Genomic DNA, 26,406 nt, shown 5'->3' with positions numbered 1-26,406 from the left:
AAATACAAGATGTCTTTTAGCGGTGGAGAATGTCCACGTTTAGCTCAAAGTAAGCGTCTCGCTGCGACCAGTAAAGGTGTTTTTCAGCATCCAGCAGCAGCAGTGATTGTGTTCTTACTGACGTGGAACAATGATTAATTCATAACCGTTAATGATTTTTACATGTCGAGCTGTTGAGGAGCGGGAGCGTCCCCCAGGGCTCCGTGTAGGAGCGCTGTGACCTTTGTATGACACACGTGGCCCTCGTGCAGACGCCGTTCAACACGCTTCTGCCTTCTTGGTGCTCCCTGTTCTCACGTTTATGGGCTGGGGGACAGGTGCCATGATTAGGTTCTCAGGATAAAACCACTGCGGCAGTCACAATAATCCCGTTGATCAGAATATCGACCATCAATCAGTGGTTTATGCCAGGACAAGGCTGGGGAGTTAATCCAGGGATCGTCAACGGTCTCTAACATGATCAGAGGTCCCGATCATCCAGGTGCGGTTAACCCTTCAGTCCAGCACACGTCACACATGCACGCACATCTGCTAGCAAACGCACCAGTTAGCAGAATAATTAGCTGCAGCTGGAGACCAGAACCCAGTAGAGTTCCTGTAAACGAATGAGACCAAAATCCTGCAGAAACCGCTTCACTTTTCTTTTTTCCCTCCTAAAAACATTTTTATCAAATTCCAGTGGAGGACAACTTACCTGCGCGGTCGCTCCGCTGTCACCGCGTCGTCTGCGGTGGCGTCCTCCCGCCATCTGTCTCAATGTCCGTCTCTGGCCCACTTGGGGGATTTTCAAATTAGAGCTTTTTTTTTTTTTTTTTTTTTTTTGCAGAGTTAAACAGCTGTAAACTGACCTACATATGATAAGATCAAGGTGACGGACCGGCGAGGAAGCTGAGGAAACTAAAAGAGAAGGACAGTGACAAAGATGTGTCATCTCCTCGAATTATTTGTTAAAACCTCCTCAAATCTGTTTGCAGGCCAGTGTGTCGGCTCAGCAGAGGACACCAATGTGGCGTTGACGGCCATATTTGCTGAGGACGTGAAGGAACGCTGCCTCCTTTTGATGCTCGTGTCCGTTCTTCTGAGATCACCGATTTTACCTCAGAGACACAAACAACCGCCGCGAGCGTCAGCTGATGAAGAGATTCTGGTTATTGGCTGTGCGAGGAGGGAGGGAGCAGATGAAAGAAGGCAGAGGAAGAAAGACGGAGGGACGGCGTCCAGGGAGAGCCACAGAGTAAGATCAGGTGATTAGAATGATTGGCCGTGAGAGGAGGGTGGAGGAGAAGGTGAGAGGAGAATATTTAACACCGACAGATGAAGGCAGAGACAAATACGGAGTGACAGAAGGGATGAAGAGGAGTTTGGTTGATCTCCTCCTTTATGGCCCCCGGAACAGAAGGAAGAACGAGGAATGAATTTAAGAAAGATATTCAGGTTTGATTCATTTATTCAAATGATTCCAAAAAAGAAAGTGAAATATCTAGAATGTACAGGCAGGAAACAGGTGGTTAGAACCTGGAACGGCACGTCATGGATTTTCTCAGTATTATTTTGAAATACACCCCCCCCCCCCAGCACTTTATTTCCTGTCTCTTGTAACTTTCCCTCCTTTTTTTACTTGAGTCACATGTCTCTTATCCAATCGGCGTCTTCCCTCATGTTCCGCCACCTGTTTGTTGTTGAGGTTCTACTCTAGTTTACGTTCTCCATCACCTTCACGTTCACCTGTTGGACTTCAAATGGTTACTTACTTCGTTTTCTTCCTCTTTTTTTTGTTTTTGTTTTGTTAAACGACTGAGTAGAAATTTCTTTTGACTCCATTCCCAGCTGTCGGGATCGTTTGTCTGCTTGTTTAAATTTTTGGTTGCACTCGCATGTTTCTCACTTGTTTATTTGTTGCAAAGTTTAAAATGAAGTGAAGCTGAAACTGAATTTTGGTCCCCGTTTGTCATTTAAATCCAGAAAGATGAGAAAGTATGAGGCTTTGTTTAAAAAAAAAAGAAGATAAAATACAGCAAGACACAAAACTACTGATATAAAGGATTCAATGTCTTGAAATAAAGATAATAAAAATGAAGTGAGGAAGGAAGCAAGAAGTGAGATTACAGCATAACATCTCTTTATTGAGTTTTTCCACTTGCTTCATACAGACAGGAACTGCTGCTGGAAATCTACAATAGTTTACAAGAGGCTTATAGTCTTTTGGGTAACAGCTGTAACGTGGCCTGAACCAGGATGCGGTTTGTCCGTGAGTGTCCACCGCGGCCCCCGGAGAGACGTCCTCCGACAGCCGTGACACAACCCGTCACCCGCATCCTGCGTCCTCCACAGCCGCCGCGCTGGCAAGCACGCGCGGTTAAAACAGGAAACACGTGACACTTGACGTCCCGCCAAGAGTTTTTCCTCGATCAAACCATGCAACACACGCCTCTGCCCAGGACGGTCCTCAGCGGGTCCTGGTCTTGCTGCATGTGAGTCCATGCAGTCATACAGGATCTAGGTGTATTGTTACATATGGTGGGTATGCATAGTCACTGGCTCCTATCAACCACGTAGCGTACACGAGTCTGTTTACGTGGATGTTCAGAGGCTTGAGGCGCACTCTGGTCAAGGTTTGTGTCTGGTTGGTGTGAGTGTGTGTGAGCTTACACAAGCGTCAAGTCTCACCGTTGCATCTCAAGAACACACAGTTCCAGCCGTCCCTCCTCCTCCTCCTCCTCCTCCTCCTCCTCCTCTCTCTCCGTCCCTCCTCCTCTCTCTCTCAGTGATTTGGTGTGCATCCTTGTGCATTTACAGCCTCTCAATGTCCCTGTATTTCTTCCTCAGGATGGAAACCTGGTCCCTGAACAACACGGGGTCCAGCCTCATCTGGGAGTGGACCAGGGGCATGAAACCTAGCCAGTGGCTGAAGGCGTTTGTGCAGGTCTGCCGCTGAGCAAAGTGGTCCGGGTCCGCCCACCGCGACGCCTTGGCGCCCTTTGTTTAGAGAGACAGAAATGGGGAAACAGGAGGTGATAAATGCATCAGAGCAACTGGGAAATCAATCAAAGCAGTTGTTCAGCAGCTGATACAGTCTGGTAAAGCCACACTTCGCCCACCACGTCGTCTTTGCTTTTCAAGTAGAAAAGTTGTCTAGAGATCATAAAGTTGTGTTTTTTCACTCCTGCATTACATCTCTGTGGCTGCAAAATGCAGAAAGAGCCAGCAACGTGTATTCAGCTTGAGGCTAATGGCGGCAAACAACAGCAGAACATCGTCCGCTAAAAGCCACGTTTTCATTATCCAGCTCAGTAATGAACGCTTTAAAAACTGTAACCCTTCCAGTGCAGCAGCAGCTGGTCACACTGGTATTGTATGTTTTTGTGGCCATGTGCTTGACCGACTAAACCCTTTTGGACAGTTGTCGTGAGCCGTCGGCGGCTTCAAGTGAAACGGACGTGGCTGGCTCCTCCTGCACTCTGGAGTCACCATGTGGAGGGAAGAGGCCCCTTTTGTGAGCCCCAGATCAGCAATTTGTGAGTGCTTGAAAGACAAAAAACACTTTTGGGGTGAAGAACTGCTCAGATAGCTGTTGTGATTCTCTGTATCCGGTGAAACCAGACACAAAACGAGTCATGTGACCATTTATCTGCCCTTTTACAGCCGCAGGAAGCAGGAAGCGGTCTTTAGGGACAGCGGCGCATCATATGACATCCAGACGAGACGCATTAGTATCAGAGAAAGGCATTTTTACTGGGTGCAGGGTTGGTACACACCCCTGGATGCAGGATGAGTCATAAAAATTTGAATTGTTTTGTTAATTTATTTTTTAAATGAGAAGAGACAGAAACACAAAGACTTGGAGCGTCACGATGAGCTGCTGGACAATGTCACGACGCTTTCGTCTCCTGCTGCTCTGCGTCCTCACACAGGTTATCTGAGACGGACAGCAGGGGCGGGAGGAATGAGGCCCGATTCCCAGGGAGGCTGATGTTAGATGAGTCGGAGAGGAGGCAGTTGCGAGGTGATAAACAACGGTATCGCATCAGATTGAAGAGCGTTGTGGCGGCAGCGGGATGGGTCGAGTAGAATAAGGAAGCGAAAAGACAGCAGACGAGCGGCGGCCTCATTCCCAACGCGAATGAACACAACTCAGTAACTTCTGGATTTTTCCTGCAGGTCAAAGTTTCTGAAAAGATGTCCACTTTCTCCATATTAAATGTCCATCTGCTGTTGCTTGAAGCCAAGTAACAAATTGTGGGTGAAAGGAGAGAGAGAGAGAAGAGAAGAAGAGGGAAAATCTGGGTTTGCTGGGCTGCTTCCACAATTAAGACATTAATCACAGAGTCCATACTGCCGAGTCATCGTCCTGCCTGTGGTCAAGCCATCAATCAGGGTCTGACATTGGTCTGGCCTCACACACACAGACCCACACACACACACCCACACACACACACACACACACACACACACAGGAGAAGGTCAGGACTGTACGCAGCCTGAAGCTTCCCTGCCATCACTCATCCAACACCAGTGTCTCTATTCACCCGCTTTTGTGTTTAATTTAGGAAATACATTTATTATCCAGAACACATCTTCAGCACTTTAACCTGGAGGTTCTAAGTGTGAATGGTGCTGGTGGATCGCGGCGGCAGTTTTAAACGACCGGATTGCTACGAGAGGTGGGGGTTCTCGCCGTGACAGACAAGCTCCTCCAGCCAATCAGCTGAGCAGGTTTAAGGCATGCGAACGTTCTCCTGCTTGTAGAAACACAGAGAACTCTGGAACTGCGCAACAACCAATAAACATCAACAAGAGACTACGGAGTCTCCTGGACATCCCACGGGTCATTAGCTTCCAGGCGCGGGTGGAACCAGGTACCTGGGTCATCATGGTTTCCTTGTACTGCTTCTTCTGTGTGACTTTGATGGGTGGTTGCTTGGTAACGGCTGAAACCAGGAAGTTTATCAGAATGTCCTCACAATTGGCCATGCGGTCCACCGTGGTCAGCAGGCTGGCCGGGACGTAGTGGGTAAACAAGTAGTGGTAGTATCTGAGGAACACACACAGGAGTACTGCTGAGAAATCCTTCAGGTGAATAAACGCCGTCTCACACACACACACACACACACCCCACCCACTCATTTTCTCTGCGTTCGCCAACAATCGAGTTTCTAAATAAAAAGGACAAAAGATTTGAGTTGGGCGTCTAAACAGAGCGATGAGAGAGACGTTTATCTGCGTGACGAGATTCTTCAAATCCTCCGAGGGAGCAACACAGTTCAGTTTTCCTGCTCTGCTTAATGCAGGAGGTTCCCATTTTTCACCGCTCGCATTGTGTTTTGACACTCATTCTGTGAGATAACGCCGAAAACAACTTTCCCATTTCCTTCTCTTTTAACTGTGCTAAAAAACAACAACCCAGAAGACGCGACTGGGGACGGATGACTGTGAATGTGGTTGGAATTCTGGGGCACTGATGTGGTTGTCAGATGGACAGCAGTCTCATGTCGTCCTGCCGCACGTGACGATGATAATGATCATCATAAAGATGATGATAATGAACACCCTGGGAATCTGCTTCTTTAATTCCGTGGATCGATCATCTTACTCAAAGCTGATCAGCTCCTTTTACAGGTGCCAGCGTGTTTTCTCTCCTGCGTCTGAAGGGCAAAGATGCAGAGGGAATGTACAGGACATGAACTCAACAAGAATCACGCCGACGTGCAGGACCAGGAACATCTGCATTCCCATCCTGAATCATGATGCGATTATTTTGGAATTCCTTTAAATATTTTTCACCGCAAAAATCGCAGTTGGGAGCAGCAGGTGTCCTCTGGGGAGACACACCAGGGGCGTTTGCACCCATGATGGGATTTCAGGATCTCCCTGAGAGCCACAGAAGCCACGCAGGACGGACTGGACTGGTGAACAGTCCCGGGTTCACGAATCCCTCACTCACCTGTGGCTGGGCGATTGCTCCTTCTTTCCTAACAGTTAGAGCAGTCGTAGAGGTACTTCCTGACTCACACTTTTGTGAGGGGGCTGCAATCTCCATTACAACAGCTAGGTGTCACTAGATCCAACACACGGGGCCTTCAAATAGAAGATGATTGATGTCCGCCGACCTGTGGTAGAAAGCTGCTCCGGTGAGCACCATGGAGTAGTCATTGGTCCACTTGGAGGTGTAGCCCCAGCGGGACCGGCTGCTGTCCCAGTAGTGGCTCCTCCCTGGATAACCCACGATACGCTCCGGGAAACTTTGCCAAACAGTGAAGGCAAAATCCACCTGGAGCAGAGAAAAGAGAGAGAGACGGAGGCGGCGAGGAAATAAGTAGGTGGATGATGACATGGGTGGAAAACATGAATAATAATGTGGAGAGGAGAAGAGATGGAAGACAAAAGGCAAAGAGACAGAGAGGTGAAGTTGTGTGTCAAAGGTTTATACACATCCTACAGTCTGAGTTTAGTCAAGGAATATGGTTCTCCAGCTAGCAGCTAACTGCTGCTGAGAGGCTAACTGCTGCAGCGTCCCAGATAACAAAGTTAATCCGGCAAATATTTTGGCTGCATGCTGGTATCTTCCTGGATCGGTAAACGCCTGGTTCCACAGCCCACACTTGGCTCATCCGCTGCAATAACTGAACTGCCAAAATATTGGTATGCCACTTGCACATCTGGACCGGTTCTGGCTAACACGCGTAAATCTGGCTGGTTGGTGCTGGCGGAAAGGAGCCAGAGCCCCACCCAGAACTGAAACAGAGTGTGTGTTTGTTAGCAGGAGGTCTGAAAAAAACAACAGGACAGACATATGAGATGGGAAAAATCCTTTTGAATGGAAAAACACGGGCATGTTGGGATGAGGGGGATCGGTCTTAATCTCCTGGAGATGGACTGAGTAATGGATCACTTCTGTGGAGACCGATCCACGCGGACGGATCCAGTTCTCTACTTTATGTACAGTTTATATTTGTTCTCTCTAATTTACTGCTTTTACCTCATGAATGTTTTTAAGCTGTGCGTGGAACCGGATGTGTTTCAGTTTTTGGGGACGGTGGAACCAGGAAACCCCGGCGGTGTGGTCGGGACCCGATCAGGCTTCCATACACGACGATGGTTAAACCAGTACTCAGACTCGTTCGCTCCACTGCGGCGCTGGCGTTTATGGTGCTGTCTTAGACTTCGCAGAAGGAAAAAAGACAGGCTAAAACTGGCCGGTCGCTTCTCAACGCCAGCACAGGAGGATTCGTTTCAGTCACAAGATAAAAACTGTAGTTTCCACGGGCTTGACGACATCTCTCTGAGTACAGCGGCAGTGTTCACACCCAGTGGTGCTGAGTTTTGTGTCTTTTGTTCTCCAAAGCGCACACACGGACATAAAACTCATCGGCGCACAGATGAAGAAAACACCTGATGTTTGCAGCTTCCTCATGTGAACCTACAACCTGCTAGAACCGATCCTGATACACAAGTACTTTTGGTGGGAGAACACAAGTACTGCTGGAGGGAGAAACACAAGTACTGCTGGAGGGAGAACAGAAGTACTAATGGCAGGAGAACCACAAGTACTGCTGGAGGGAGAAACACAAGTACTGCTGGTGGGAGAACAGAAGTACTAATGGCGGGAGAACCACAAGTACTGCTGGTGGGAGAACAGAAGTACTAATGGCGTGAGAACCACAAGTACTTTTGGTGGGAGAACACAAGTACTGCTGGTGGAAGAATAAAAGTACTGCTGGTGGGAGAACACAAGTACTGCTGGTGGGAGAAACAAGTACTGCTGGAGGGAGAAACACAAGTACTGCTGGTGAGAGAAACAAGTACTGCTGGTGAGAGAAACACAAGTACTACTGGTGGGAGAACACAAGTACTGCTGGTGGGAGAACACAAGTACTGCTGGTGGGAGAACACAAGTACTGCTGGTGGGGGAAACACAAGTACTGCTGGTGGGAGAACACAAGTACTGCTGGTGGGAGAACACAAGTACTGCTGGTGGGAGAAACACAAGTACTGCTGGTGGGAGAAACACAAGTACTGCTGGTGGGAGAAACACAAGTACTGCTGGTGGGAGAACACAAGTACTGCTGGTGGGGGAAACACAAGTACTGCTGGTGGGAGAACACAAGTACTGCTGGTGGGAGAAACACAAGTACTGCTGGTGGGAGAAACACAAATACTGCTGGTGGGAGAAACACAAGTACTGCTGGTGGGAGAAACCTTTGCTGTGTATTGTAGAGTGAACAGATTGAGGCCACAAACTTTAGTATTGTGTTGTTGTTGTTGTTTTTTCAAACTGTTGCTGGCTGGAGGAAAAGGGGGTGGAGCCAATCACCATAAATGAGTCCAAATCTAGAGTTTTTCTAAGCACTCTGACACTCAAGAGGAGACCAAGTGTACTTTTGAGGGTACACAATGAATTTAAGGTTACGCGACTGTCTTGTTAAAAGCAAAACCCCAGTGTACTCTTAAAAGTACACACTTCTACTACTTTTGACTCCGCACTCCTCACAATTCGTCCTTGTTTGGAGCACCACAAACTTTTGTCTCTATCTCTAAGTAGCCGAGACGGACCCTAACTCCTCCTGAGAGGTGCGTGCAGACACCTGAGAATAAAGGGAGCAACAATCATGAAATACCTAATACACACACATGCAACACCTCAGGAGGCCGGGGAGAAAATTAATTAGTGGGCTAGTAGAAGGTGAGAGACAGAGCTGAGGAGGAGTGGATGTTCTTCAGCGATACCTCGCGGCTCCTGTCAGGAATCGCGTGAGCAATTACTGTAAAGCGCCAGCGCTGAGCCAAGAGAAAGGTTGGAGCTGCCCTCCTCGGCGCTGCGTTTGAGATGTGCGAGATGTCTCCGACGCCGTTCCGAAAAAGGATTAATAGTATCATGCAATTATAATTTTTGCCTTCAGAGATTAGAACGCCGGCGGTAATTTGAAACGACGCGTGCATGGGAGCTTCTAAACAAGTGAGGGGAAGCGACAGAAACCAGATTCTTTGCACTGCTCATCTGTCTGTCTCAATTACAGTCTAAAGCAGAGGTTTGACATGGCTGAGGAACGGTGTGTGTGTGTGTGTGTGTGTGTAATACATACTAATAGATTCTGCAAGGTCTAAATTGATCCGAGGAGCAGAGGTTCGATACAGCGATACATCACTTATAAATCTCTCCCGACATCTGGGTTTAACGTGTCCAATGTTATCAGATAAAAAGGAGCTACATAACATGGTGGAGACCTCGCCGTGCCATCTTCTCCAGTGTGCTGCTGTGAGGAGCGGTGTTTTCAATTTGGTTTGTTTTTTTTATTTTCTTCTCTTTTATTTTGCTCCCTGTGATGCTGAATTGCTTTCAGTGTCAACTTCCATTCAATTTCAGCAGGATACAAAAAGAAGGAAGAGAAAGAAAACGTGTCTTTAACGGCGACGAGTTGTAGAGTGCTGCTGCTGTTGAAGCTGTCCGTGACAGGCTGAGTCATCCAGGTCATGGTGGTAGAAGACGTGGGGGGCGGTAATGTACACATGGCACAGAGAGAAGGTTTGAAGGATGAGAGAACCTCCAACAGGGGGACGACAAAAGACGCGGAGGCTCTGTCACCGGCAGCTCGACTGCGTGAGGCTCTGGAGCGTGAAGCGTCCTCTCGTCATTAACCCAGCTCTGTTTACATGGACAAGAGTCCAATCTTATCCAGACAACATTCCGAATAAGACGCTGCCATTTCCCCTTCCCCTGAAGAAGAGCGATGGTCACATTAAGATGCAAATTCGAATCCCAGCGGCTTTGTAGAGGTGCGGAGCAGGCATGATTTTTTTCTCTCCCCCTCGCAGCTTTTTTGCGACACATACAGACGAGCTCAAGAAGCAGGGCCCCGCCTCCAGCGAGTGTTACAAACTCAGCTCTGAGTCCACGGTTCTGCACATTCGTCCTGCCGAGGAACCCGTGATGCGGCGCAGTTGGGCCCGACGCCCGACTCAGGAGTCCCACAGAATTAACCAGCAACCAATGAAAGTGAACAAAAGTTCTACTGACAGCAAAAATGACAAAGAATGCTGGGACCAGAGCTGCAGAAGGTTTGAAAAAGCTCAACAATACATCCGTTTTTCAGGAAATTCTGGAGCCTCAGCTGTTCTACGGTACCTTCAGCCAGACTGCTGGTGGTAAACATCCACCAGGACCCGGCAGGGCTCAGCCCCGCAGCACAGCCTCAGGCAGCTGAGGACATTTGGCCTGAGGCCCCAAATCCTCAGGGACTTCTTCTGGGGCACCACGGAGAGCCTTCTGACAAGCTGCTGAGGCACTGGAGGGGGGGGGGGGGGGGTGTCCAGCGACCCCAAAGGGACCCGAGGAGGAAATCTCCGGGTTCATTTTTGGTCTTCTAAAAAGGGGTCGGAGTGAAAATGTATGGCAAAAGAAATCTAGAGGTGGAACGGTCAAATTCAGGTCAAAAAATAGGTTTTTCATACTTTCATGACATCCTGGGCATTGATCGTCATCTAACTGGTACGGAAGGGAAAAGTACGCTGGGAGAATGAAAACATTCCTCTTTGCTGCTGGAAGGCGGCGTCAACATGTTGAAAACGTCTCCCAAAGGGCAAAACGCAGCAGCCTGCTGGAGGGACGGAGGCTTCGCATTCCCCCTAATCTCTCTTCATGGAATAATCATACATTTAATGCGCTGAAACAATGTAATTATGAAATTGGCACAGCTCTTCTTCCGCCGAGGTATTAAAATAGCAAAGTCCTATTAAAAGTGTAATGTCCTCTCTTGCATATTTTCATTCACTTGACATATTTCATCTTCCTTTCAATAAATCCTCTCACTATGTTAAAGGGCAATTAGAGTAACGGGTTAGTGAGCGGAACAAAGATTCCCTCCATGTCCTCTTTATGATCCCTCCCTCCCTCCCTCTTTGACATCTTCTTCCTCCTCTTTCATAAAACAAGCCGCGCGCTCGTAAAGGTTCAGTTGGAGAAACTCACTTCTATGGCTTTGCCACAAATTGTGGTGCCATAAAATGTAATTGTGATCCTGTTAGCGTAGAAAGGGTGACCATTGACTTGCTCTGATCAATAAAACATCTCAGAGTTTAAAGATATATTCGATCTCCCGGGCTCATTTGGCCTCACGATCCATTATGGATTACGTCTTTTACTCGCTTAGAAGCTGTAGCGAAACAAGGTGGTGACTCGTAATGACTCTCTGAGCAGAAGCGCCAATTTAGGATCTGATGACCTGTTCATTTGGATAGAATAATGATGGGAATCGCGATAATGATGATAATAATAATAATAATAATAATAATAATAATGGTGCTGTGCAACATCTGCGTGTTCGGTACTGGAAAGGTAACGGGTTTATTTGGAACAGTTGAAGAAGCAGACGAGCACGGAGAGCCTGGACCTGTCCAGGTTAATGGTCCGCTCCTCTACAAAAGAAAACCACATCATATTCCTAAAACATGTTCAATGAATATACTTGAATGGTCCGTTTATTTATTTATTTATTTTTTGGGGGGGGGAGAATTAAAAGCATTTCACGGGTTCTTCCTTGGCCCGTATTCAACCCCTCCACCAAGTTTTGTAGTAAATCAAGGAGTTTGTGTGTACAGTCACGTTTGTCACGCGATGGACCCAAAAACTCCTGAATCAACAATCATGATTTGATTATTTTGGTCTGGTAACCGTTGACTACAAGTGCAGGACTTCGTCAACAAGAATCCTCTGGGTACCTGGGCCCGGGGGGACGAGCTAAACTGGCTCAGACGTTGTCCGTCTCCCGTCTGTTTGCTTCTCCATAACTTTGGAGGATTATTTAACATTTATGAGCTCACAGTGGAGCAGTGGTCAGCACTGTGGCCCCCCAGCAAGAAGGTTCCAGGTTGGAGCCCCGGCTCCAGCACGGGGTCTTTCTGGGTGAGTCTCCATGTTCTCCCTGTTCCTGCTGGGTTCTCTCTGGTACTCCAGCTTCCTCCACAGTCCAAAGACATCAAGAGGGACCAGGTTAATCCAGACTCTAAATTGACCGTAGGTGTGGCTGGGAGGGCCAATGGTTGTCTGTCTCTATGTGTTGGCCCTGCCATGGACTGGTGACCTGTCCAGGGGGAAGGCTGCTGGGATAGGCTCCACCCCCACCACCCTGAACAGGAGAAGAGGGAGAACATGGAGGGATGGATGGATGGAGCTCAGATTTTCACCTCTTCTGCCGCCACTGTTGGAAGGACAATGCCGAAGATCTGCCGCCAACTAGTGTTTGGATGGTGCCACTGCAGTGCGACAGCGCCTCAGCAGAAACGCCCAGCTGCGGCGTCGCTTCCACAGAAGTACAAATCAGCCAGAACACTACTTGTTGTAGTAAAGACAAACCTCATTTCCTCAGCACCCAGTGGATAGAAGACGATTGAAGGTGTTCAAAGAATTGCTAGAGCATGAAAAGCGCGGCAGACGTCCGTAGAACCTCGAGTACACACAAAACTTTACTTGGAAAGGAAAAAAGTACACACATACCGGACAACCGCGCGTACTCACCTTTAGGAACGTTAGCTGGTCGTATTCCTCTGTACCACCAGCTCTACTGCTGTGGCTCACTGGATTCCAATTTGTACTAAAACAAGAAGGAACCATCGTCTCCTTTCACCAGTGAGGCTTTAATCAAAGAGGCGCTCAGTGTTTTGACAGGGTAATGACACGGACGCGGAACTAATGGCTTCCGAGGCACTCGCCACTGTGACGGCGCTTTGTTTCTCATCCCACGACCTTCTCAAACCCTCTTTTCGACGCCCGGTTCCGTCGTTTTTCTTTTCTTTCCCTCCCATCCATTGACAGCTGCTCTGTTTCTCCCTTCTCTTCCCCCATCGTCCCGTTGCTCCTCTTATTAAAGTCTTCAATTAAAAGAACAAGACCTCGGTGGTGGCTACCACTAAAACCGCGCGCTGCATAGTAATTTAATTAAGGCGGCTTCTTGAGGACCTGAAGCTACGCGGTAAATCTGCCAGCTTCGACATTATGGATGCCTGCGATCAGAACTCTCTGCTTTGGTTGCAGTTCGCTGTCCAACTTTGTTGCTCTGCCAGACTTCCTCCTCGCTCTCATTCCAGCCGATGCGTTTGGAATTGTCCTTTAAAGGCGAAGTGCACAGCCCCCCCCCCCCCCCCCCGCTCGTTCACTGCACTGTTGGGTAGAGTGAGGCAATTCATTTGTAATGAATTGTATTCATGACTCTGCGTGGGCTGACTGCCTCATTTCAGCGCAGATCAATACTCTGTTAAGATGTCGCCACTTTTTGCCACCGGCTGACTAAAAGCAAAGCAGACTGGAGTTCCTTATAAAACACAACGCAGTTGAGTTTTGCCCGAAATGTTTGGACTGTATTTTATCAAGTTGTTGTTGTTGTTTTTTGAAAGTCTGGATCCAGCTGTTGCGTGAAAACAGTTGAAAGTTGTTGCCGTTATTCAGTATTTCGGTGACCAGGCTGGAAGTGTATAAAAATGTGGGGGCGGAGTCATGAGTGGTGTGATGATGTCATAAAGGTGTCTGACTGTCAGCTCTGAATTTTATCCGTTCATCTACCATCCCGACCCTATCAGAAGTCATCCCATCACTGTGGGTCCCAACAGTAAAAACAACTTCTGGCAGGCAAAAAAAAAAGAAAAAAAAAAAGACAGAATGACGGAGTGAGACACCTGTCAATCACAATCCAAGTATGACCTACAAGAGGAAAAAAAAACCAAAAAAACCTTTGGAGGCCAAAAACCTCCCAGCCGCTTCAGCCACACTCCCTCTGGGGCTAAAGGTGATCGAGTCACAAAGACACACACACACACACACAGACCAGGGTTTAGGAAACGGATGTAAAATCACAACAAACTGGAGTTTAAAAAGTGTTTTGTCAGTCAGTTTTTGTTTTGTTTGTTTGTTTGTTTTTAAGAGGGACACTCACAAAACCGAAGGTTCTGAAGGGAGTGACGCACCTTGAGTTCATCAGTGATTCTCCTCAGGTCAAGAGAAGAATGCTGTGTGTGTGAGTGTGTGTGTGCGTGTGCGTGTGTGTGTGTGTGTTCTCACCTGAAAGCTGAGGTTGTTTCATCTCGTTAAAAGTCCTTCGTGAACATTTGCTGGGAATTTGTTTTTTGGAGACGCCGCTAAATGTGAAGGACTGTCAACACAGTGTGTGTCTTCCCCGTTAGCATTAGCATGCTAGCGGGCTCAGCATCTTCGGCCGCAAGTCCTGAAACCCGAGGTGGCTCAGACGGCGCTGCGCCAGATCCACATCAGACACACCGACGTAATTCAGTCGTCAGTTTTAGTCCTCCAAGTCAGCTCTGGTTCTCCAGTTCTTCTGTTCTGGTTCCTTTACTCTGAACCCCATTAGCTTCAGCCATTGCTAACTTCCTGCGTTCCTTCTTTTGTCTCTCACGTTCAGACTTTTTTTTTTTTTTTTTTTTTTTAAGAACTTCATTGCAACGAGAGACTCACAGCGACAGGATATTCAGAAACTCACCTCGTTGGTGGAGAGGACCGAGTCTTCATCCAGGCTGAGAACCGCGTCTGTCCGGACGGCGTCGTGAGGGAAAAAACGACTGCTCATTGTCTGCGGATGGACACACAGAGAACGAGGTTATACTTTTACAAATGCTGCATTAATACATCATTATGACCAGCAGATTTTGTTTTTTTTAGTTTTTGTTTTTTTTCTTTTTGAGGAAAAGCCTGGACTCCAGTCGACATATTTCAGCTGTAAAGTTGGGATGAAGTTAAGGAAACAGAGTGGAGAAAGAGAGGCTGCCAGAGAAAACGTGTTTATTTCACTCTTTCCTGTGTGCCTATCGATCACGGAGCAGACTTAATAGGTTTTATGTGAGTCTTTATCAGTTCAAGGCTTGGCCAAACAGACACCGTAGCCGGCCTCGATCCATTAGCCTAAAGAGAGCTGCTGATGATGTTATTGACTTATTAATTAAAGTCTGAATTATTTAACTGTTTGTGTCGAGCAGTAAAAAGAAAAGAGGGCGAGCTGAGGAACGTCTGCACTGCCGCAAAGCTGGTGACTTCTTCTATCTGGTGGTTGGGGGGGGGGATTCTGAGAGATCATGTGACACAAGTGGAAAAGGTGCGGCATTGTGGGCGTGTCCAATGGGTGGTGGGCCACGCCCACTTGTGCAGCCAGCTCATCCTAACTGACAGAGTCTCACCACGAATGTGAACTGTTTTACCGAGGATACAAAGACGGAGAGAGTAATAAAAAAAACAACCGCGAGGTTTCATGGAACCGACCTGAAATTGAAGGATTTTAAATCGTCTGAAAGGTGACGGCGTTTAAAAGCGTCTCTCACATTTCAGACACAAGCTGAGGTTGACCATCTCAAAGCCAGGCTTTACAAAAATACTGGGTTCTTCTCCCCTCCTGCTTTACAACTCCGGAATGCAGAAAGAGCCAGCCACGTGTGCTTGGCTGGACGCTAACGGCAACTTCCAGATAACATCAGCGAAAAGGAAAAAAGAAAAAACAGCAGCAAAACTGTGTGAAAGCTCCCAAGCGGCGCCCCGCCGGCGGAATCCACATCCGGCCGTATGCTCGCTGATCCAAGTGGAACCAGAACCCTTAGCGCTGGTTGGGTTTTTTTCACAGCTCAACTGAAAGTATTTGTTGAATACTGAGCATACGGCTGGATGAAGAAGATCTGTGCATAACTGAGTGAGACGCTGGACAGCGTGGAGCCGTGACCACTTAAAAAGAGGTTTACCAGCTTAATTTATTTGGAATATTTGAGCGACTCAACAGTTTGGACCCGTTTTCCACTTAAAAACCCGTCATCCATGAATCACATGTGCCAAGTTTCTCCAACTGACGTGAGCAGGTGACCTTCAGCAGCCGAAAGGATCAATTTAAAGCCTGAGTGGTGATGTTAAGAGGCTCATTCGCTCAAGCAGGACCACCCGTGTCCTCAAGCATCAAGTCTGCTTCCATCATCAGTCACCTGATCACAAATTCATCAAGAAATTAAGCACCGCATCAAAGGAATGTGAGTGAAAACGCTGCCCCCGGGCGTGTCAGCGTGCCACCTCCCCAAAAAAAGAAAGAAAGAAAGAAAGAAATTAAATTCCGAAAACATGAATTTAGTCAAGCGGAAACATGGTTGGTTCATCTCAGCCTGATGTTCTGAACGTGACAGCGTAGCACTAGCGTTCCACGACGCTACACCGCGTGGTAATTTGCTGCCTTTTCTCTCTCTCTTTTTGTCCCCCTCTCCCCAAGCATTTCGGCTCGTTTTCTCCACATTTCTTCGTTTTTTTTGTTTTGTTTTGTTTTTACCCACTTCTGTCTGTTTCTCCGTTCTCTCCCTACATGCTGTCAGTGTGCGTCCCATCAACACTCGCCACTGCGGCCTCTATTATAGAAACACTGCAACTTTCATTCAGCAACAATGGATGTGATTCCGGAGGGCTCTTCAGAGATGAATACTTCTGGGTACGCTTGTTGTGATTCCAAAACTTTTTTTTTTTTTTTTCCACATTTGTTTTCGTGACCAGATCCAACTCTTCACCAGCGGTGATGGAGAACGAGCTAAATGATGCGACTTACTGTCTTTCACACAGCCATCATATCCAGGCTGGTCTTTCGTGGCATAGAACCCTCTGTACACGTTCTCGCCTGCTTTTGTTTCCCTGTGGCTCGTTTTTAACGCCTAATTAGCTCTTATCTTAATATTTGTTCGCATTTTGTCAGCGTGCATTCCATCATGACACCGTAACGTAAGAGGAGCGCGACAGTTTCGACTTCATGTTCGTCTGCGCTGAACGGTTGTAAATGTTTGGCATCACTCGAAAGCCACCAAATAAAAAGGTTGTGATTCTCTTCATCCTCTCTTCCAAAGTCGGCCATGATTCGCCGCAGTCGCCCTCCTCCTCCTTGTTTGCGTTTGCCGAATTTTGAGACGCCGCGTGAAACGAGCCTCATTCCAAAATAGTTCTTATTCCTAACCCCAGTTACTTTACTGCAGGCAAAGACAGTTTTGGAGGGAGGCGTATTTGATCTGCGAACAGTCCCAGCCACTGCCATTCATTGCGCTAAGCTAACTAGCAATCAGCAGGTCTCCATGCGTCAAAAGTTGCCGCGTTCCTTTAAGTCTGTACCTGTTTATGAAGCGATCAGTTGAACGTCAGTGAACGCTGCGACCACCGCTGTCCATTCAAAGCCTTTTATTCGCCAAAACCAACAGAACTTTGTCTGCATCGGTCTGAGTGACCCCTACGATCCCCCCCGCCCCCCTCCCCGCTGCCCAGTGTCAATGCCTTTCTGCCTCAGGACGGAGATTAGATTCCACTGAGATCTGAGGCGGTTCAATGGTCTGAACCTTATCTTTGTCCCTGTCCTTCCACCCATTTACTCTCCTTCTATCTGCTGTGACTCCTGCTACTTCAGGGGAGTCTTTGGAGATACCTGGCCGCCGCGCCCTCAGTGGAGGGCTGGAAATTAAAGTGAAAAGTCAGAGATCAGGCAGCCACACCACCTCGCGGAGCGCCTCTTCCCCTCATGATTACCTTTTTGGGTAGTTTGTATTGGGGTGGGGGGGGGGGGGGGGGGATCGGCAAGTGTGCAGACAAAAGAGTTTCAAGTCAACCTGGAGGTCTAATTCCTTGAGACAAATCCAAAGTCACCACGCGCAGGAATGAACAGGTCTAAAATCTGCTGCTCCGTTCCAACATGAGCCAACACGTCTGGTCCTGCTGGAGGAAATGCCCAAGCAAGGGAGGTCACCTTCACAAGACCATCAATTCTGCAGCAACCGTGCCGCCCCGACCCCCGGTTCAATCAGGCCTCAACATTACACCCTACTTGACCTTTGAACCCTCCACCTCCGCGCTCCTTTGGAATAATTTAATTGCATACCTAAGAAGTCAGGATCAATGTTCAAGATTAACCCGTATAAATCCATGTAGAGGTGGAGGTGCGGGAGCATGGAGAGGTGATTGATGAAGGTGAAATATGGCGGACGTATTAACTGTGATCGCGGCGAGTCCATAGCTCACCGCCTTTGATAATATTGACGTGTCGGTCAAAGCTGCTGGCTAAGCAGCACCTGGGTTGCATCGATGTCAGGCCACGAACAACCGCATTCATACAACCAACCGTTCTCCCTGAGAGGGAAACGCCGCCCTCCATTGTCAAGGTATCGCCCAATTATGTTCTAATTCATAATCCGAGAAAAAAAAATGACAGGAAAGTGAGCGAATGGAGCGCAAACGAATAACTTTGACATTTCTAAATGATCTGAAGCAAAACATGTAAGAAATCAGTAAAACTCGTCAGGCAGTATCGCACTCGTGACGTTCATCACGTTAACGTGTCTTCTAAAATGGCGGTAGCTAACATTTGACGTGGGGGGGGGGGGGCGCGACACCGCGTTGCAGGAAAAGTAAACATGCAGATTCAAACATGAACACTGGCAGGTGGATTTAATAACCTGATGTGCCAAAGGAAGGAAGACTGCAAGAATCATTTCCAGGGTTTCTCTGGAGTTTGGCCCTGCAGACGTGTTGACAGACGATCGCCACACCCGTGGAGAGGAGGGTGCAGGCGCCGGCGTCGGACGGGAGTCAGAGCTCAGTCGGGACCGTTTTAGTCAAAAGACAAACTCCAGTGTTACGGCGGTGAGTGTGCGCCGGTGGGACGGCCGTGCTGGGGAGCTCGCGGCCCCTCCGTTTGCTCACGAAGGCAGAGAGGGCAGTGGCGGCGGCGGCGGCGGCAGGCCTCTTAAATAAGACACATTAAAAGGCAGTTCTCATCAGAGTGCAGGAGGGAAATCAGCTGGGCCAGTTTCATACCAGCCAGGAGAGAACTGGGTCGTCAGCTGATACAGCAGGGGGGCGAGCCGAGCTCCACGCCCTTCAACCAACGCTGCTCTTTGAGAAAATGATCACAGTGACACAATTAGTCCATCCTTCCCATGAATTATTGATAAAGAGCAAGGTACTACTGATAAATTATTAGTTCAAGCAAGATTAGGGGATCTCGCTGAGCAGCGGTGGCCTCCCAGGCTCGCGAATGAGGGAGGAGTCTTAACGCTTCGCTCCCTGCTGGAGTGTCCTCTTCCTCCACGTTCCCACACCAACGTAGAACTGATGGCCCAGATGGTGCTGAATGGAAACAAAATCAACTCTAGCAACGATAAATCAATGTGTCATTTGTCATATCAGGTCTAAGTTTGAAAAATAATGTCATGTTTTGTTGGTTTTTTTGCAGTGTAAACCAGAGCTAAAAAAACCCCCCAAAAAACAGAAAACAAAACCTGAAATAAATCCTGAGGTTTTTGAGGTGTGATCAACTTGACTTGCGTGTCACGTGCCTCATTTCTGCGGATGGAGCAACGACGGGGTGATCACCCGAGATGTTGGATTTAAGTCGTGTCGTTTATCCGGGCCGTACCACCCGGCTCATCGTCGAGCTCGGCCCAGGGTCTGACGTCTGCTTCAGAAGCAGCTTTGAGCGGTTTGGCTCCGCAGCAGCGATCACTGCTGCCACTCAGAATGAGACGGCCGATTGATTTTGCGCTTGTTGGAAAAATGAAAGCACTTCTGTCCCTCCTGATGTGAAGGAATTACCTGAGTTGGACGGAAAAATGTGTCAGATGACAACAGTTAGGACTGTTCGGCATGAGGTTGCGTTGTCCGTCAGAAAACAACTACATGAGCGCCCGCCGATAAATGCACCGATAAAAATAAATGTCCGCTGACAAGCAGCATTTGCACCTCACATTTTTGTTCTTTTACCGTTTCTTGCTGTTTTATTTAGGACCACAAACATCAATCAGCATTTCCGTAAGCTAATTTTCGCGGACGGGTACTACAGGACATGACACGACTAGGAATACAGAGGAAGTACTGCGGCTGATAACTGTAATCTTCCACGCCCGGAGGAGCTCCTGCGTTTGGCTCTAACGAGTCTCCATAGAAAGTGTAAATAGTGTTTGTGCTGCAGGAGGCCACTGGAAGAAGTACGCAGCTCCTTTAACTGAGTGTAAAAGTACAAATACCCAGATAAAAGAGTGGACTGGAAAAAGTACAAGTCTCCAGTCAAAATTCTCCTGAAGTTAAGCTCAATATAAAATCGTGTTCTTGTACTACGTTATTGATACTTAAGTATGTATTCGATGTGATCTTTGTGTACTGCTGCCCCCGGGAGCATTCAGACCTTAAACCAGGAACTTCTCAAGGTCAAGTCAAAGTTTTGTGTGTTGAAAGTGCATCAGCGTTATCAGGTTGTACTACGTATGTGAGGTAAAACATGTACTGATGGCTTTAGGTGAGTGCAGAGGAGTAAAAAACAACAACAACACAGTATTTCCTTTTAAATGCAGTGAAGGAAAAGTACAAAGGCCCCTTGGTTTACTTCTATTAAATGTAAGCGCAAACGAACCTTATGAAGTTACAACTGGGCTGTCTTCAGATAATCAGGAAACAGAATGAAAGGAACGTGGGAGAGAGAGGGAGAGAGCAGGAGAGAGAGAGAGAGAGAGAGCAGGAGAGAGAGTAAAAGCCCCCTGATGGAGCGTATCCACTCCGAGCTGATACACTCATAACCAACAGCAAATTACTCTGCTGCTGTGCTCCATCGGGCCAAATGACAAACTTTCACTGTGTGTGTGTGTGTGTGTGTCAGAGAGAGAGAGAGGGACTGTGTGTTTGTGTGTGTGTGTGTGTGTGTGTGTGTGTGTGTGTGAAACACTGGGAGTATTTGGAAGTAAATACACTGAAGAGCATCTGTCTGGGTTGCATGGCAATATACCACATGACTGATTATGGGACCAGCGACGGCGCTGGCTCTCTCTCTCTCCCTCTCTCTCTTACACACACACACAAACACACACACACACACACACACGACATTTGCCTCTCAGATACATTTTAATGTCCACCAATGGAAACATTTTGTCGCTGTATTTCAAGTGGGAGACATTTACACAAAAACAAACAAGCAATTAGACGAGGAAGCATCAGGTTTGGTGAGGCAGATCAGTGGAGACAGGCGGCGGCGCCAGGCTTCACACAGCCAGCGTGTGTGTGCGTGTGAGAGAGAGAGAGAGAGAGACAGTGAGAGAGAGAGAGAAAGAGACAGTGAGAGAGAGAGAAAGAGACAGTGAGAGAGAGAGAGAGAGAAAGAGACAGTGAGAGAGAGAGAAAGAGACAGTGAGAGAGAGAGAGAGAAAGAGACAGTGAGAGAGAGAGAGAGGCAGTGAGAGAGAGAGAGAGTGTGTGAGTGTGATTGAGTGATTTTTCTAAAAGAAGCTCACTTGTTTAAATTGGCATGCAAATTACGAAAATAAAGATGGTTACACAACCCCCCCTTCCCCTCCCACACACACACACACACACACACACACACACACACACACACACACACACACACACACACTTAATCAAATATCTCACAGCAGTTGTGTGTTGATAAGTGGTGAGATGTGAAGACAGAATGTTACCCAATAATACTGCGAGTGACAATAATCCCAGCAAATTCACACTCCCAGCTGGACTTTAATAGCTGTCAGTGGAAGATTAAATCACTTCAATCTTGCCTTTGGGACTTTATTTAACCTGAGAAAGCAGAACTTTATATTTTAATCAACACAGGACGGAACGCTTCTGGGGTCGCTACACTTTTACATCGGAGCAAATAAAATGCTTTGCATTTATAGATGTTTGATGGTGCAGTGGAGCAGTGGTCCTCACTGTGGCCCCCCAGCAAGAAGGTTGTGGGTGGAGCCCCGGCTGCAGCACGGGGTCTTTCTGTGTGAGTCTCCATGTTCTCCCTGTTCCTGCTGGGTTCTCTCTGGTACTCCAGCTTCCTCCACAGTCCAAAGACATCAAGAGGGACCAGGTTAATCCAGACTCTAAATTGACCGTAGGCGTGGCTGTGAGAGCCAATGGTTGTCTGTCTCTATGTGTTGGCCCTGCCATGGACTGGTGACCTGTCCAGGGTGAAGGCTGCTGGGATAGGCTCCACCCCCACCCCCCCCCCCCCCCCACACGACCCTTAACAGGATAAGCAGTAGAAAATGGATGGATGATTGATGTGCTGGTAGGTGCACTTCTATATAAAGAGCTCAGATGTTTTCCGTTCAGACTTGACAAATGTAGCAGGCAGAAAGTGGCGCAGTCACAGCTCATATATTAATGTCATTAGTGGAAGCGTCAACTGTAAAGCCTGAATTAGTCAGCTGTCAGGAATCCATCCATCTGCCGGTAATCACATCCTCTCAGGCTGACTTAGAGGAGAAAAAGTATTCTGGTAAAATGCTCCAGCCAGGCCGAGGATGTGTAGATCAAACACACACTGACACTCTTCAGGGTCCTGGAGCAGAACCTCGGGACAGCAGGAAGATTCAGGAGGCAGCGGCGGAGCTTCGCCATCAGTGGGGTTTTCAGATTTGCGAATCTCTCTGTGCCAAATTAGCTGCGTGTCGCCCGTCAGAGGCCGTTTAGCGTCGTGATCCACTTCTGCTCTACAGCTCAAAACGTTGCTCGGGTTTACGCTGTGAGCCGTAGAGATGGGGAGGATGCTGTCTTGATACGGGGTCAGGAAGCGGATGGAGGCCCGGGGCTCCTCCGCTGGCAGGAGGTCAGCTGTTTGGAAACTTTTTCCACCTTTTACAGAAACTTTATGGACAAACACAAAAGCGGCCGCCATCACTGATGAACAAATGTGTGAGATTCTTGTATCGACATTCGATTTACGATTCTGAAGTGATGACGAGCCCGACGAGTTGTTGCATCGCTGCTGTGCTCAGTCCTGGAGTACAGACAGCATATATGTGTTCATGGATATTTTGTGGCCACCAGATATGACAACAGTTCCCATAAATTCATCAAAACATGGGAACAATCAACATCTCGTGGCCACAAATTTAACAGTTTGATGGGAAATGTTTTACCTTGGTGCCTAAATATAACTGAGCTGAGGAAAGGCAGCAGTTGCGTCTCGTGGCCACAAATTAAACGGCGAGAACAGGTTACGTCCGTCTACGTCTCTCCACTCCAGGGCGCCGCACAATTTTTGTATATTTTGCAGTATGAAAAAAAAAAAATTCCCTTTCAGTCTTGAAGTATCTTTGGAGTTGAGGTACCGAGTACATTTTGAGGCCAGAGGGTAAAATGCTTTCATGTCTGTGGAAGTGTTCAAATGACCTTTGAGCAAGACGGTGGTATCAAGGCGAGATAAATGTCCTCACTGCGTAGCAACAAAGTATATTTCAGTAGATAATGGATGCGAGAAGCCAGCAGCTGTTACCTTGGTCTGTCCTTCAATGGCAGTGAGAGGCACGCTGGTGGAGGGCCACTTGTTTTTAGGAGGTAAAGGCTTGTCGCTGTTCCATAAAACCACAATCTGTGCGGGGGGAAAGTACAAGGAGTCCGCCAGCATTACACAAAGTAAATTTAAGCACTTCTGAATCCATCTCAGGATGCAATAATTCTTCCTTAAAGAGCAAATTAAGGCCACTCAAGTTTTCTGCTCTTCAAACAAGGAGCGCTGATGCGCAGTAACTGTTCCTGCACGTGCAGCTTATCAATTCAGTAATTGTTCACAGGAATTAATTCCTTTCCTTCGCATATTGTTGTGACAGTGAGTGTTCAATCTTTTAGATGGTTTTTCCGACGTATCGATGTGTGACACGCTGTGTTCCTCATCTCTCACTACTGAGGTATTTTTACCTGCAAAGCCAGAATAGACGGTCACTGCAGAGTGGTTTGGAGGCACGTCGATGCCATGAGACCCGAAATACACAATAAACTGGCAATTTTAATCCCCGAGGTGTTCAATTCTATCATTTCGACGGTGACGACTGATGATCTTGGCATCTTTCTATATTTTGTGTTCTCCTGTCTTTGACACGAGCGGCCGGCGTCCCACCTGTGCACAGAACTTGGACTTGGCTACGGCGATGATGAGCTTCACCACGGGGGAGACCTGGGACTGCAGAGGGGTGACCATGTGGATCACTGCTGTGAACTGCTGCAGCGGGCTCTTACCTGGACACACACACACACACACACACACACACACACACACACACTGAAAGAGTCGTCCTCTGGTACTGCATTCTGTTTTTAACCCAGATTTGTGCAGATGCAGCTCCTCGTAAACCTCCGTCACGGTTAAGTGGACGGCGTGTGCTGCGTGTGACCTGTCATCCATCTCTCTGTCGGGATATGAACCCCCGTCCTGTTTCACACGACTGAACGGGGGCACACGTCTAATCTGAGACTAAGGTGGGAACTGGTGTGAGGGTTTTTGTGTAATCCTGCCAGATTTCTGGGTAACTATCACGCGAAATGTTGCATCAGGCGTTAACAACGTCAAAAATCCTGACCGGAAAAAACGGTGAATGCGACGGTGCGCGCACACACAAGCGTGACATTCAGGACAACCAAACCTGCAGCAGGCAGGCACGTGTAATGCCAAGTGTTGGGTGGGTGTGGGATTAGGGGAATAATCCTCCTGGATAAGTGGAGCCAGAGTGCTCTTTAGTGTTGCTCTATCCATCTCTCTGACACCAGGCCCCCTGACCAGATCTCAGGTGGGTTTAGCAGTATTTATGGAAGGTCTCCCCACGTGTGTGTGTGTGTGTGTGTGTGTGTGTGTGTGTGTGAGTGTCATGAAAATATGTAGTCCTTCTTCCACTGTGCTTCCTGGAAGGAGCTTGATTTTCTGCTTAATTAATTAGGGCCTGAGCCTGAAGGTACTTCAGGCGAAGACCCTGTTATGTTTGCTTGTATTATTATTATTATTATTATTATTATTATTGTGTTCTGTTCTGCTTTCTGTGTCTCTAAAGCTTGGTGAATGCTTCTGCGTCGTGGCGACAGCGTGGCGACGGTGTAGCGACAGCGTTCACCCTACGCCGTCATTGAGCATTCGAAGTTCTGCGTCGAAGGAACGCGTTGCTCTGCAATTCACCGCCAAGCCGCTAGGGGGTGTGGCTGTGTCTTTGTACGGTTTCGGGGGCTCTTGTCGGATTCCAAAACAAAACAATTTACAACAGAGAGTCCAGTGCTTTTCTTTGAACGACTGTCTGCTTTCATGAATCAAACTGTAAACTTTGAACATTTCAAACATGACTTCTTGAGGCCATTTTCTTCCGGAGACGCACATATTTGTCGCGGAGGTTCTTCCACCTCCTCATGCATTCGCCGATCTCCTGTGAGCGTACCAATCACAGTCCTTGACGTTCGCAACGCGTAGTCAGGATTTTTTGGAGGTGCACGCCACAGGGTCCGCGTAGGGGTTTGCGTCGACGGCGTAGGTACAGGTACAGGCACAAAAAATGGCCACAAGAAGTCATGTTTGTCATGTTCAAAGTTTACAGTTTGATTGATGACACAGCCACACCCCCTAGCGGCTTGGTGGTGAATTGCAGAGCAACGCGTTCCTTCGATGCAGAACTTTGAATGCTCAATGACAGTGTAGCCGTCGCCGCAACACAGAAGCATAAACCAAGCTTTAACCTGGACTTTCTTCTCCGTATCGTCACACACGAAGCTGCGTTCAAGGCAGCTCAGACGCCGGAATTCCGACCAGCAGGTTTGAGGTTTGCGGTGTCATCGCATTCACAACACAGTCAACTCAGACACCACAAAAAAAAATAAAATAAAATAAAGAGACCTGCACCGGTGCGTGGCTGTGACACACCCCAAGCACACATACGCTGGGAAAAAATCACATGAATTAATAAATAAAAGACCCAAAAGAGAGTCGAAAGAATGTTGATTTTCCTATCACGGAGGAAGGGGGAAGAAACGGAAGCTCTACTGAGGACACTCGCATTTCCAACCTGTGAATCCCCAGCTCCACCATGGAGGCTAAATTGTTTTTCCTAACTTTGAGTTCAGTTTTTTTTTTTTCCCTGCAAACTTGTGAATGGTCCTGAATGCAGCACTGTCACGACGCCGGCCGGATGTTCATATCCAAGAGGTACGGCTTCAGACACATTCTCTCTCGCTCTCTTCTTGGTCAAACTTCCCAGTTCCACCGATCTGCCATCAAAAGTTATGGGCAGCAGTGTGTGACCATCTCTCTCTCTCTCTCTCACACACACACACACACACACACACACACACACACACACACACACACACACACACACACACACACACACAGCAATGACAAAAAGTTATACCCCCAACAGCAACATTGGAGATGGCAGCAACCAAAGTAGTGATTTACTGCTGTGACATAAACCAAACTTCCCAATCTTTCCCTCCATCCGTGACCGTGCTGACCCTCGTGGCCACGGCTCCTCAGAGAAAGACAAACAATCCGAATCCCGGGCCGTTCAGAGTCGCTCGGCTCCACACACCCCCCTGCATACATCTCGCCTGAGGAGAGGCTTTCCTGCCGTTATGGTTCTATCTTAATAAACTCGTGTAACCAA

At 47.9% G+C, this 26,406-nt stretch overlaps 1 protein-coding gene across 4 annotated transcripts in view; it reads right to left on the bottom strand.

The window, feature by feature from the left end:
- Positions 1-2,750: 2,750 nt before the first annotated feature.
- Positions 2,751-26,406, bottom strand: part of LOC147243269 (exostosin-1) — a 146,925-nt gene continuing 123,269 nt past the window's right edge. For 3 of the 4 annotated variants that reach the window (XM_086189309.1, XM_086189310.1, XM_086189311.1), the window contains exons 8-13: positions 23,886-24,004; positions 23,265-23,360; positions 14,481-14,570; positions 6,108-6,268; positions 4,861-5,032; positions 2,751-2,976 (exon numbers count right to left, since the gene is read on the bottom strand). In XM_086189309.1, coding sequence (XP_086045435.1) covers positions 2,791-2,976; positions 4,861-5,032; positions 6,108-6,268; positions 14,481-14,570; positions 23,265-23,360; positions 23,886-24,004 — 824 coding nt within the window. In that variant the 3' untranslated portion in view covers positions 2,751-2,790. The remainder of the gene's footprint in view (positions 2,977-4,860; positions 5,033-6,107; positions 6,269-14,480; positions 14,571-23,264; positions 23,361-23,885; positions 24,005-26,406) is intronic. The other variant, XM_086189312.1, reaches the window with a different exon arrangement.

Source organism: Aulostomus chinensis, chromosome 20 (genome assembly GCF_037954235.1).
Source record: "Aulostomus chinensis isolate RoL2024-O1b breed Wild chromosome 20, RoL_Achi_v1.0, whole genome shotgun sequence".
NCBI lineage: Eukaryota > Metazoa > Chordata > Actinopteri > Syngnathiformes > Aulostomidae > Aulostomus > Aulostomus chinensis.
The sequence above is the reverse complement of the archived record's forward strand: the minus strand, read 5'-3'. Positions and strand labels throughout refer to the sequence as shown.